Raw genomic sequence first — 14361 nt, 5'->3', positions numbered from 1 at the left:
GCCAGCCACCCCATGCACATGGTGTCTGCCCTTCCCTGGACCAGCCAGGTGGGCCTGGAGCATCAGGAATTCTCCCTTCCTCCTCCTTGGTTTTTCATTCTCCTCTTCCTCTTCCACTGTGGGAGTTTGCAATGGCGGTGGTGTTATTTCTAGGCCCCCTCCTTCTTTGGACTTCGCAGAAGTGTCTATTTATATGTGTAGCATTTATAAAATTCACAAGGACTCCTGAGTAATTTAAACTTCTGGATTCCATGCTAGTTGAGGGCAAAGATCAGGCCTGACTTAGCTATTTCAGTTTTCTATTTCCCTCTCTCCCGCTCTGGACCTCAAGCAGAGGAGTTCAATAAAGGTTGATTGTAGAGTTGTTAAATTTGCCAGACCAAACATTATAATTTGGATGCTGGAATGATGTTATCTCTCATAAACAAACCGTCCCCAGATTGTTTGGCCTTGGGAGTCCTCATGTCTTTTTTTTTTATATAGTGAATTTTATTGTGTATAAATTATACCTCAATAAAAGAAAGAAATGTGCCTTTGGGATCCTATATCAAAAATTGTTCATTTTCTGAGGGGTCGCTGCTGCCAGTAGCTGGCTAAGCCCTGATCAAACATGCAGAATCATTAACTAGGGTCATTTGTTCTGCGGTGAGCTGAGTAGAATGTGTAAAACCCGCTCAGGAGAGAATTAATTCTTCCTCCTCTCTGTATTTTTTAGAGTACTCCTAGCAGGATTCTCAAAGCGTGCAGGCCTCATACATATGTTCTAATGGGCTAATTGTTAAGGTGACATTTGTAAATTGATCTCTGACTTGAGCTAAGTGGTTTTCTCTAATGGGTCTAATTCAGTGACTCCCGTTCTTGGCCACACATCAGATTGACTGGAGGAGCTTGTTAAAAATAGAGGTATGCGGCCTCCCCCTCACCCCAGTTCTCAATTATCTGGTCCCCCGGTGAGGTGAGGGCTTTTAAGGAGAGCTCCTCAGGTGATAGGATTTGAGTGGCAGCAAACTTTGTGACCCTCTGTTCCAAATCCATGTCTGAAGGCCCATGTAGCCTTATGTGTGGGTTTGAAAGCATTTGGGCCTAAACCCGAAAGCTTGAAACCAGGTTCTAGAACAGGCAGTATCTCTGAAGAGCCAGCTTTCCAGATTCATTCACCTCCATATCGCATCAATGGATCTGTCTTTTCCCTGGGCAGCTTCAGTGACCTGAGGAAGGATATTCTGTGCTTCTCCATATACTGTTTTGCATTTTTCTGAACCTTCCAAGACATTTGGAAGGTTTTCAGGGTCTGCTCGAATTTCCATTGTGAAGATGGCTGTGTCTTTCTCCTCTCTGCTCACCATGTATCATCAGACTTTTGTTTTTATATAATTTTCCTGCTTTTTATAATTTTTATTATTTACTTATTTTTTTGGCCACCCAGCATGTGGGTCTTAGTTTCCCTGACCAGGGATGGAACCTGCACCCCCTGAATTGGAAGCATAGAGTCTTCCCACTGGACTGCTAGGGAAGTCCCATATCATCAGACTTCTTGTGTCAGGTGTTGGGGACAGGCATTCTTTTAGTATACTGTGTGTGTGTGTGTCTGTGTACCTAGCATTCTTCTGTACAAACACATGTCATGTTTGATCTTAGAGTTTTGAAAATAGATGACTCACGGGCACCATTGTTCCAATGACATTTATCAAACTGCTTTTGTTTTTAGGAATCTGGCACTCTATAAATATCACTCAGGACTCAGTACCACCACACAGCATACGGGTGTTTGCAGTAAACCTAAGAATATGGCAGTTAGCACTACACAAGTTAGCCAGGGTGACTTGGTGAACCCAGACTATGAAGAGTTAGGAAGGCTGGCCGGGCTCTCATGGCAGGCACAGGGTGTGCTAAGAGGGACTGCTCACCTCACCCCTTGTGTCAGACTGTGTCCACACACTCTCTTTTGCGACAGTACTTTGTAAAGTGCTTGGTCATTGTTAGGGGTGTTCTGCAACTCAGCTGCTAGATGGCAAGTGTTTCCCGGTCTCTTTTCTTGGGTCTCATCTTACCACGTCCCTTGGGCTGCATTGCCCCTGGTCCCTGGGACTGTAGTTGCTCACGGAAGGATTCCCAGTGGCCCTCCCCCTTAATGAAGGGTTATTAGAGTAGCCATAACACGTCGGAAGAAGGGACACTTTGAGAAGGAATTGGCTGTTGAGACAAGAACCTCTGTTGTTCCCGCCCTTCCCTAGCTCCTCCATTTATGTATGTCCCATCTAGTCCATATCTTACTATATAGTGACTCTACCTGTACCCTACAATTGAGCACTCATTGCATAATAGCATAGGACTCATCTATGTAAGGGTTACTGCAGAAAAAGAGCATATTTTATGACTCCAAGTGGATTTCTTCCTTTTGTTTTTCCTAGGGCCTTGTGCATAGCAAATGTGAAATACTTAGGTGATTATTTGGGGATGCTCTGTAATGTAACCATTACCACTTAGGCTAAAATCTAATCATTTTGTATAGTTGGACTGAAGTTTTTCATTTTTAGAGTAGGGTTCTCAGACAGTGGGGTGTTTGCCAGAGAGATAGAGATGAGAGATGCAAGATGAGAGAGAACTAGCCCTTTGCTAGGGCCCTGTAGAAGATTCATCTCTGTTGGATTCCTGTTTTCATGGCCAAATCCAAAGGATTGATTCATTATCTGCAGCATCTGGATCCGGGTTGACAATGTAATCAAGCCTGACATGATAAAGAGCCATTTAGCAAGTTTAAAAGTCGCTCGCATGGTGGCCTCAATACTGATACTGAGAAGCAGATCCTCCCCCACCCCATTGATCATTTTGCGCCTGGAGGCAGGTGGCTGGGGGATGAGGATGGGACAGTTCGGACACCCTTTACCTCATTGAGAGTCTTCCAGCTGAACGTGTGGACCCAGGAATAGGTCCACTCCTCAGAACCTTCAGCTCCTGGGAACTGTGGAGTCATCTTCCTCCTGGGTTTTTGTCCCTCCCTTATCCTGTCAGAGCGATGCTGATATTTGACTTTGCATCTGAAGAGAGCAAGAGGCCTCCCCTCCTGTCACTGGCTGATTCGCTTAAATGAGCTGCACATTACTCCCCATCACAGAGGCAGCTGGGACACATTAGTGTCAGCTACTTTGTCCCCTCCGATGCTGGGAAATCATCATCATTGCAGGAGAGCTTAGATTTTTGAGCCCATTTCAGAATGATGCAGATACGGTGTGCAAGAACTTTTTCCCTTTCTTTTCCCTTTCTCTCCTCCCCTTTCCCCCATCCTCTCCCCTCATCTTCTCTCTAGCTTTAATGACCTAGGCCTGCACAGCCCGCTCTGAGAGAAGCTCTGCACTCACGGATGCACATACACACACACACAGCCAGATTGACAGAGATTAGTCTTGCATCAGCTGTTTATGAATGAAGAAGAGGTCCTTCCCCTCTGATCTGGCCACACCCCTTCTCTTTGCAGCCTTTTGAGAATGAGGTCAGGGCCGGGATCTAACTGCTTATGTCTCAGAAATAGCAGCACAGATCAAAATTAATCTTAAGCTACTTGATTTGCTGCTTCATTCAGATAATAGAGGGAAAAGCAGAGGCTTCTTGATGTTTTTGTGTATAACTTTGCAAGAAATGAATGAATAAGTGAATGAATGAATGAGTGCATGTGTGAGGAGAGAGACTGAGGTGAGCCGCCATGGGGATTAGTCATGGGCCGAGGGTCATTACTGACAGACTGCAGGAGTTTCCTTAGATTCAGCTGGAGCCCGTTTCAGTTTTTAAAACAAAATGGAAGAATAAAATCAGCCCCGGGGGTGTATTGTTTTAATATTTCCTTTCATAAGGGGAATTCATCAGATGCTATGAAGCCACATATTCCTTTTATAATATCCAGTTGTTTCAACTGTCAGTTGTCTGCTTTGTAGCCCACCGTCCATGGAATGGATGTAGCTCCATGGCATTTTGTAATGTTTTAAGTGAATATGTATGCAGAGTTCATTTTCTATCAGCCAGTTTAGCTCATGTGCATGTGAACACACACATACACACACACACACGACTCCATCATGCCTAATCATCACATAAATCAGGATTCACCTCTATCCACCAGCCAATGCCACAGGGATGTCAATTTGAAGATATGCCGAAGAGGCTGACACTTCTCACACCCTTCACCCTGCAGTCCCTTTAGAATATTAGCACATCTACTAGATATTTATTGCCCCCTGGCATTATGTGTGATGGTGGTGTTTATTTTTTGTTCTCAAGCTTCATTGTTGGCTCTTGACGTCTTTTGTATTTTTTGTTTGTTTGTTTTTGCGGTACGCGGGCCTTTCACTGTTGTGGCCTCTCCCGTTGCGGAGCACAGGCTCCGGATGTGCAGGCCCAGCGGCCGTGGCTCACGGGCCCAGCCGCTCCGCGGCATGTGTGATCTTCCCGGACCGGGGCACGAACCCGTGTCCCCTGCATCGGCAGGCGGACTCTCAACCACTGCGCCACCAGGGAAGCCCATCTTTTATATTTTTGTACATCCTTTTAGTTGCACTCTTGGCCTCCTCTGTGAAGGACTAAATAAAGAAATTAGAGTGTGGAGTGAGGACAGAAGTGTCAGCATCAGCCTCATCTGCTGCATATTCATTTGGTGGACTTTACTGTGACAGGTATCCTTTGAAGGAGATGCCAAAACTGTCTTTTGTATCAGTGGTGATTAATTTTGAGTGAAGAGTGTAAAGAAGAACAACGTTGTCATATACCTGGCCAATCGTATTACCTAATTTGGCTTCCTGTGCCTAAACTGTCTCCAGAATACCCGAGAAGTAGTACAACCACATGCACGCACACACATTCATGCAATGAACATAAATATGCATACATGCGCATATATGGACATTTATACAGACACCAAATTTGTGCTTTTTGATTAATATTTCTTGTCTAGAAACTGAAAGTAAGTTAGTAAATTAGTGTTTGTTTAGGGTGGGTGGTAGGAACAGGTATTAACTGTTAATGGGCAGGAGGGATTTTTACGGCGTGATGAAAATGTCCTGAAAGTAGATGACACTGCCGGCTGCACAACTTGATAAATTTACTCAAAGTCATTGATTGAATTTTACACTTAAAATGGCTGAATTTAGGGTTTGTAAATGATACCTCAGCAAAGCTGTTAAAAATGGATGTCCCTATCTCTGAGTTCCTTTGGGGCCTAGGTTACATATAATATGAAAAATGGTATCACTGCAATTTTTTTACCTGCTTTTTTCCCACTGAAGTGTGTTGACTTCAGCTGCAGAGAAGCTGGACCCTGAGATAACAGGGCCAGATGAAACCCCAGTGCCCAGGGATACAAAAGTCTGCCCTGCGCCCTGTGGGCCAGCAGTGAGATTGCTGTCCACTGCGAGGTGAGGAGCTGTGCGCAGGTTCGTGTGTGGGCGCAGCAAGGGGGCGACAGTGCCAAGCAGGCCCCTGAAAACACCATGTTCTGAGCTGCAGCTGCATGTGTCCCAAAAATAAATAAATAAACTTCCCAGCATTCAGCTCTTAACTGATGGTGTTTTTCTCTTCTTTTGCAGGTGGTCTTAGTCTTTGCTCTCAGCATTGGTGCACTTGTAATATACTTCATAGATTCGTCAAAGTGAGTATTCAAATACGTTGTCTTGCCCTCTTTTCTAAAACCATCACGAGCCTTTACATTGATCAGTTGATTTACTTTAACACCAACCTCTGCAAGAGCCTCCTGAGTGTGGAAGACTTTTGGAGGAAGGCAGGGCTGTCTGTGCGGCTTTTCTGAATGGGAAAGCAAACTCTCACGAGGAAGGCTACTTTGATTATGCTGGCCTAGGAGGGCGGGAGAGGAATCTGAGGTCATCACACCTTTTCCCTGGGTATTACTGATTTTCACATAGCTGTTTCCTGGTGCGGTATTTGCATGGAAGATGTCAAGAGGTCAAGAGGGCTCTGATGTGAATTTGCAACCTCTGAGAGAGTCACGGTGTCCAGTCGGTGAGGGTCTGAGCCATTCTTGCCGTGGTGGTAGGATCCTTTCCTTGTGAGGGTTTCCAAAGCTTTACTCTTATTGGAGGTCAGCATAGAAAGCCTGATGCTATCCTTTGTGCCTGCCAACTGAATATTCAGCTGAAGCATCACTGGCTGGTGCTTCTTGACTTGTGAAGTTAAGGAGATGGGATGGAGGAGTTTGTGATGACTCCCAGAGGTGGAGGCCCATGGCCATCTGAGATTTCCTATAGTGGACACTTGTGCAGACCCCTGGGGTGCCAGCTGAGTGAACTGGTGCTCTGGGGTGAGCCTAGGGCGGGGTCTGTCTGAGCCATGGACAGAAAAGGCTTTGAAGGAGGCAGAAGGGGGCACTGAGCAGAGCTGCTAGGTGGCAGCCAGTTCTGCCCTGGTTCCTGCACGTGTCACCCCCTCGGTACATCATTTGTTCCAAACGTTCCGTCACAAGCTTGAAGTTGACAGCATTTGGGAAACTGGAGCTGAGCTGGTCTGACTCCTTTCTGTGGGGACATGCACCTGACACCTGGATGGTGGCCTTGAGCTCTTTGCCTACATCATCCACGGTAAGAGTGTTTTTGATTCCCTGAACTCTCACCCTGGTACACCTGGATGCTGGAGTTTAATCTGAGGAAACCTGCTTGGTATCCCTGTTGGCTCAGAGCCTGGTGTGCCTGAATTTTGAGCTTAGTGTTCTTTTTCTGTGGCTCTTTTTCTGTAGTAATTTCATGCATGCCTAAACTCTGAATTTCTCAGAGTTACTGGTCACCAGCCAAAGGATTTTGTGCATTTGGGTGTTGAGCCAAAATCATGCCAAGGAAAATAAAGAAAACATCATCATCTGTCTTTGGGAACCAGCCACATCTAGAATATCAGCGGTCCTTCAGCCCATCCCCATGCACAAGGCTGGGCTGTCCTTGCCCATCTCAGGTGGAGGGGCCTTTAAAAGTCCTCCAGGAGTTGAGATTCCACGCACTCTTCCATCAGCTCTTCCTGGCCGAGAAAGAGAAGAGTTTTTTTAAGTTTGGAAAACTCCAATTGGTATGTCATTGAAGGTAAGCCCCATTTAAATATCTCCTCTTAATAATTCTCGATCATATTTGAATTGAACCAAAGATCTTTTAAAGCTCCTGGTCTTACTTCTCCCTTTTGTCCCCAGGGGTGAGGAGTATTCTCACAAGTCATGGGGTGCGTACCCTGCCAACTTCTGTGCCGGGGCTCAGAAAGTAGTTTCCGGCATGTAGTCTGTGAGCCCCAGCAGGCAGACCCTTACGTGGAGGTGAGTGTGGTGATCAGCCAGAAGGACAGATGCCTTGGCGCCTTCTTTCCCTGTCTCTTCCTTTTTGCTCCTCTGTATTTCTCAGAAATAAAATGCTCTTGTAAGATGGATTTGAACTGTGTCCTTTTTACAGTCTCTACTATGGGGCGGTCTTTTGCTCTGTAGTTCTTGGTGTTCTCAGCTCCGCATGAAAGGAGGGAAAGGAATAGAATCTCCCAAGGCAAGACCCTCTTCCCTGGATGCCCTGCACCACTTCAGTGTCCTTTGGATTTAGTTATGATTCTGCTGAGCCTGGGAAAGCCAGTACTGGGAACCCTCTCTGGTTCTGGTTTCTTTTATGGACTTGCAAAGAGTCTATTCTAAGGATGGACCTTCGGTCCTGTGCTCAGCTTTTCCCAGCAAAAATGCCAAGAGTCTTAGAACCAAGACTATCCTCACTGTCCCTGGGGACTGTTTCAGCCTCATCCTAACCTCCATCTTTCTTCTCTGTCACTAAACTGAGTGGTTTGGCTTAGTGAGCCTTTTTTGTTTATAAGAAGATCTTATGTTTATTTGTGTAGCCCTTTCTACTTTTCATTGGAATTACTACATTGGGTTCTGAGGTCAAATCCCGGGAGTTTGTCCTGTGGGGGAACTCATCAGCATAGTCAGTACCAAGGGTCTACTATCTTCCTGGGGAAAGCCAGTAAGGATGCTTACTGTGTAAGTAAGGGGATGAATTAAAGTAGAATCTAAAAGTTACCTCCACGATAAGCCATAGATACATTCCCAGGAATGAAAAAAGAGCCCATCAGATAAAGTATAAGCAAGCATAGTAAACAAGAAAAGAAGTTCTATCCACATATAAGATGCAAATGAAAAGCGGGTAAGAAAGCAGAATGTAAATTCTTAAAATTCATCCCTCCCTTTCATTCAAAACTGTCACCGGTTTTACACACTCGTGGTTTGGCTGGCCATCTGGGCATCTTGGAAAGAGAGCTTCAAACGTCTCTTGGAAGTTACGCTAAATCGTCACCCTGGAAAAAAGTACCTAGTATTCTTCAGATGAATTTTAGTTAGTATTTATACTCTTCAGGTAAATAAATCAAAAGACAGTGCATAGGCTTTCCCTTGTGTGAACCTAATTGGGCAGACGTGGTCCGTGAAATGGCTTGTCTCGGAGAGTTTTAACCAAAATGGTGGGGAATGCCCCAGCAGCACAAGTTCAAGATGTGAGACTCTTTGACCTAGCCCTTTAAATAGTGCAAGGAATGCAAATTAATATAGAAAACAGGCTCTATTGGTCGGCTTTGCTAACTCACTGTCAGGGCAGGCCAATGCAGGTTGTATGAGTGGACAGGCAGTTCAGATAAATGTCATAATTGGTGGGTTTATGATTTTCTTAACCTTTCAAAGCTTATTTCACCATCAACAGGCAGCAGGTAAGTCATTTCCAAAGACTTCTTCTCCCAGACTTCTTTCCTTTTCCATTGTTGAGTCAGGATGGATCCCTGAGTAGGTCTTTTACATTCAAGGGTTTGGGAGGCCCTTCTTTGGGTGTAATTTTCTTAGAGTGGTCACCACAGAAGAATCACTTGTGCAGCCTCAAGTGATTACTATCTGGCCGAGACAGATTGTGCTCAGAGCTCCTAGATTGGAAAGCCAAAGAGAATTACATGAAAGTATGTTAACATTATGCTTCATCATCCCAGCAGTAGACTTTCTAGAAACACCCCAGCAGAAGGAGATGTTCCACCCAATCTTTGGATGGACACAGATGTCAGTTCCTTAACAGACACAGAGAAGCATTAAGCTCACCACACACAGCAGTTCCATCCCCCCAAAGACATTAAATGGCCACACGAGGCAGATACTATCCCAAAAAACTCCAGTTCTTTTTCCTCCTATTTTTCCTTCCAGTTTTATTGAGATATGATTGACATCAAGCACTGTATAAGTTAAGGTGTACAGCATGATGATTTGACTTACGTACATCATGAAATGATTACCCCAGTAGGTTTAGTGAACACCCAGCATCTCATATAGATACAAAATTAAAGAGAAAAAAAAATTTTTTCTCCTTGTGATGAGCACTCCTAGGATTTACTCTCTTAACTTTCATTCTTTTTAAAGGTGCCCAATTTAAGGCACTCCAACTTCTAATTTTGACATCTCTCGATACCTACACCCCCCCTTTACTCCCACATACTCTGATCTTGTGTGAAGCAAAGATTTTTTAAAAATTGTACAACGAAGTCAGAAGTGCCCTGCGGTGCCCTGCGGGTGATAATGTCACCGTTGCTGGTCCCATCCCTGTCTATTTCCTCCCTTTGACATAGGATCAGTAATTCTTCTCTAATAGATAAAGAAAAAAAAAGAAAAAAGACCCAAAGATGTCAGTGTGAGGGCAGGATTCATGGACTGCATAATGCATCAGTTCCTGCTGCTTCTAGAATTTCAAGGGAAGAACGTTGGAAGAGGTAGGGGTTCAGGGCCCTGGGTATTTGCATTTTTTCCAGAGGTATTCTTGGAAAGGATGACTCACCTGTGTGAAGATATTTATCCCTTTGATTCCTGTTTAAACTCCACTACTTCTTATGCTGCAGTTCAGTGGATTATGAATATTTAATGTTGCTCACACTGAAAATGAAGGTCAAGTCCTGCTCACTGGTGACTTCATTGCTGGCTTGTGTCTCTAAAAGGCATGCTACCTGCTGTGAGCAGAGTAAAGCTGAAAGGTTATACATTGTTAAATTTTTCCTTAATGGCTTTATCTGCTCCAGAATGGCTGGTACACAGTGGGGGCACCTGCTGACTTCACCGGTCTTTGCTCTCGGCTTCTGGTATCAGCAGTGCTGTTTTGGGGGGTATGGACATTAGGAAGGGGAAGGGAAAAGCAGCACAAAGTTTGGAGAGCATCCAAAATTTGGACCAGATTCCAGGCTGACAGTGGTGTTGGCGATGTGAAAGGGGCCTTCCCCCAGTCCTTAGAATTTTACATTTGTACTCAGTGATTCATTCATTTTATATCCATTCATTCATTCCTTCATTCATTCGAGACAGCTTCAGTGTGATCATGCTGAATATTTTCCACGCGGTCATATTGCTTGAGGTTGGCTATGGTTAAAGAAAACGGTCTTTAAGATTGCAGTAGAAATTGACCCGATTGTTTTCATAGTCTCTAAAAATAACATGGGCATCATTGATGTAACGGGATACCAAGAGCTTTAACAGAACTGGCTAGTTACCCCACCATTTTACCTGCCCAAATCTTTACACAGCCAGGCTCTAATCCCTTTGCCTAGAAATTCTCCTGAAAAGGGAAGGGAGGGCCGGGTGGTGGAGGGAAGAACATTCACTGATCCTGTGCTGTGTCAAGGTATAGCGCTAAGCACTTTAAAATGAATTCTATGTGCAGTCTCATTAAATTCTCCTAGCAACTTGATAGGGTGGGTACTATGACCTTTCCCACTTCACAGATGAAACTGCAACATTTGCCCAAAACCATGCAGCTAGTAAGTCGTGGAGCCAGGATTTGAATCCATGTGTCTGAAGGCACCTCTCTTCCAAGTCAGGAAGTAAAATTCCAGATGTGGAAGTGACTACATGGGTTCAGTGAGATGTTTTAAGAGAGGTCACCTAGCCTCATCCTGCCAATTCATCTGTCTTGTTTTCTCATTTGTTCTTCATCTCCCCATTTCGCACCTTTGGGGCCAAGTCTGCAAGGCAGCTGTGCTCACAAGGGTCCTGTGAGTCTTCTCACTGGGACGTGGGGCGTGTGGGCCATGTGCTGTCTCATGTCTGTTTGGGCCTTGATTCATTTCTCCCTAAACTGTGGCTCTAAAAATACTCTCTTCCGTTTCATCTCAGTGGGGTGGCAGCATTTTGTGATGGACTAAGGTCAAGTTAGCAAAGAACAGGGAAAGTTGATCATGTCTTAAGGACCCCTCCGACTTAAGGGATTCTTTCCCGGTGGAAAGTCCCTTTGCCCTCCCCATCCTTACCTAGGTGTCTGAGCCAGTTATTTGGCAGACTAGATAACCAGAGAGGCTCTGCTTCCCCATTAGTTTCTTTTGTCTCTTTAGAGAGTTGCAGGGTATAGTTAATTTGTTATAGTTTTGCATTGTGTGCTTACAGAGTTAAGTTAGTGCATTGTGTGCACATCAAACCCGTGGACTTTAGGAAAATTTGATCCCAAGGAGGTTTCTTTGGAGGTCTTTGAAACCATGTAAGACATCCAGCCTCCACCTCCAGTCTTGTTATTACCCACAGTGCACACAGGTGTTGACCTCGTAGTGGGCACCTGGCAGAGCTGTGAGGACGGTGTAGGTTACTTCCACGATAGTGCATTGTAACCTGTAAAGGACTGTGAATGCTACTTTCACTGTCACCGTTAGCACACTCCCTGCCCCATAGCAGGAACAGCTGGGCAGCCCGTGGCATCGAGAAGGAAGCTCACCATTTTATTCTGGACCCAGCTCCTTTATGGAACCTGATCTTTCTGGTAGTGTTCTGAGAAATCTGCTCCAGCTCTCCGCCTTTAGGCCCTTTTCGAGAACTCGTGGCATGCATTTCACCTTTGTTGAGGAAGTCAACACAAATCGCTGTGTGTGTAAAGCATCTCCGTATTCTTTCTTTTTCCTTTTTAAATACTCCCCCCAATTTTCTCCATCCCTCACTGACATTTTTACTGCCAGGCTTTGGTTTGGAAAATTATGGGTAGGGAAAGTTCAAGGGCAGGATGTTCAGAACAGCACTGCACATCTGTGAAGGGAGCACGACAGGAGAGCCAGCAGCTGTTGAAAGAAGGGCATGTCAGATGGTGGAGGAGGCGAGCCCACTGCAGGCTGGGGGAAGAGGAGACGCCTTCGGGGCAGAGAGGCTGTAAATAACTCCCAGTGGGAAGTCCTGTCCCCTTTCAGCATTTAACCTTGAATGGCAACCCTTGATTCTCAGGCATGGGAGCAACCCCAACTCAACCATCCTACCTTATCTGGTTTTGCAAATTGCCCTTCTTTCATCAGTGGGCTGTAAACCTGGTAGAGAAGACAGGTATGCCAAGGGGGTAAGCACTCTTGTTCCTTCCATCTTCCACGCTATGCAGTGGTCTCGGCTTCCTTGCTCACGTCTCACTTTGAGGGAGACACAGGGGCACCGCATACGACCGGGCTTAGAAGCATCAAGGGAACTGCTCGTCTTTGGCATTTCCTGCGGCAAAAATCAACGACTGTTAAGAGCGGCAAGGAAGATGGAGCTAGACCTTCCAGGCTTACTGCAAAAGACAACTTTAGAATAAAATGCTAGAACTTGAAGAGGCTTCAGAGTCCGCCTGGTAACACTGTTCCCTGCGCCTCAGCGTCCTCTCCTGCCGAGTGAGGGCTGAGTGACCTTCTCAAGGTCACTCAACCAGCCAGGGGCTGAACTAGAGCCAGAAGTCAGAGCTCTTCCTGCCCAGTCCAGTCCCTTCTCTACTTGATCTTTTGGTTTCTTTCTACTAAATAAAAAATGAATAAAGATGTGATAGTGAATATTATCCATTGACTAGCAATGCCAATAATGACCTTTTACGCAATTCTGGAGTTTCAGGCTGTTATCTTGGGGAAAACTTTAGGGACATGGAAAAGAACAAAGATAATCCCAGATGGAAAAGACCAAACCCAGCCAGGTGGGTGCTTGGGAGATTAGTTTATTTCATCCCCATTGGCAAGAGGCTTTGAATTTCTTGATTTTATGGTTCTGCTTTTCTTTCTTTCTTTCTTTCTTTTTCTTTTTCCTGTACTATTTCAGAGGGGAAGTAAGAGTTCAGCTCTGCTGTGGAAGGTTGACCAGGCTGAATGCATTGGTCTGGGCTGTTTGGAATTTGTTACACATAACTTTTTTTTCTTTTTTTTTTTGCGGTATGTGGGCCTCTCACTGTTGTGGCCTCTCCCATTGCGGAGCACGGGCTCCGGACGCGCAGGCTCAGCGGCCATGGCTCACGGGCCCAGCCGCTCCGCGGCATGTGGGATCTTCCCGGACCGGGGCACGAACCCATGTCCCCTGCATCGGCAGGTGGACTCTCAACCACTGCGCCACCAGGGAAGCCCTACACATAACTTTTGAGGACATTTTGCCCCACTGCTCATTTGTTTCTCCTATGAAAACACTATCTGACAACTATTTCTATAAATCCATATCTACTCTACCCTCCAAAATTAGAATGAATTATTTCTTCTCTTTTCACCACTCTCTAGAATTTAAAAAGAGACCCTTGGATTATCTGACACTCTCTCAGCCCTCTGGCTTTTTTTTTTTTTCTTTAAAAAGAATGATTGTTTCAGGGCAAATGGAGAAGATGCATTCCCTTTAAGACCCAGTTAGCTATCTATGTCTTCTGCAATTAACATGTGTTTATACCACCAGAGGGCTGGATCTTCTCCCCATTGCCCAGCTCTGGTCCTTTACCTAAAGCCACAGCCAGACATGCATTCAGAAACTGCCAAGAGATCAGTATGGAAGCCAGCTGGAGGGAAAGGTTAGAGCTCAGAATGGTTTAATCCAAACACAGGGACAGAACTCATGCTTAACACAGCCATGGTTATGCTAAGGTGTGGTGTTGACGGGTACAGCTTCATCACGGGGTTTATGGGCTGCACACAGACGTGACCTCTGCCTTTGCTTTTATTCCTCTTGTCCTTCTTCCTGACAGCCTGACAAATTAAAGCTTTGGGGAGACCCTGGTCAGTGATGAGTTATTTGTGTGGTAAAAATAGAATCCATTGCAGTAAGGATGCCCTTGGGACTTTTCGGATGCACATGTCACTGTTCCCAGAATTTGGGAGAAGGGCATGTGTATGTTTGTTTGTGTGTGCATGCATATGTGTACGTAGGGGACAATCCTGTCCCACCTATAAATGGATGGGGAAGCATAGCATGGGAGGATTGGCCACCAGTCTCATCATAATAACAGAGATGGGGCTGAGAGCCATGTACCTTAAAGGTATCAATAAAGTAATAGATGTATGTTAAGTACTGACTGTGTGTGAGGTATTTTTCTAGGTATTAGGGGATTTCAAATTCTATGTATAAGGCTAGATTTTTTTCCATTAAGA

The 14361-nt window shown here is 45.2% G+C and overlaps 1 protein-coding gene across 6 annotated transcripts in view; it reads left to right on the top strand.

Annotated features, from left to right (window-relative positions):
• KCNMA1 (potassium calcium-activated channel subfamily M alpha 1) overlaps positions 1-14361 on the top strand; it is a 763138-nt gene that overhangs the window by 376035 nt on the left and 372742 nt on the right. For all 6 annotated transcript variants that reach the window (XM_082611009.1, XM_082611010.1, XM_082611008.1 and 3 more), the window contains exon 3: positions 5574-5635. In XM_082611009.1, the coding sequence (XP_082467135.1) occupies positions 5574-5635 (62 nt within the window). The remainder of the gene's footprint in view (positions 1-5573; positions 5636-14361) is intronic.

This window comes from Mesoplodon mirus (genome assembly GCF_964341445.2).
Source record: "Mesoplodon mirus genome assembly, chromosome: 2".
NCBI classification, from domain to species: Eukaryota; Metazoa; Chordata; class Mammalia; order Artiodactyla; family Ziphiidae; genus Mesoplodon; species Mesoplodon mirus.
The sequence above is the reverse complement of the archived record's forward strand: the minus strand, read 5'-3'. Positions and strand labels throughout refer to the sequence as shown.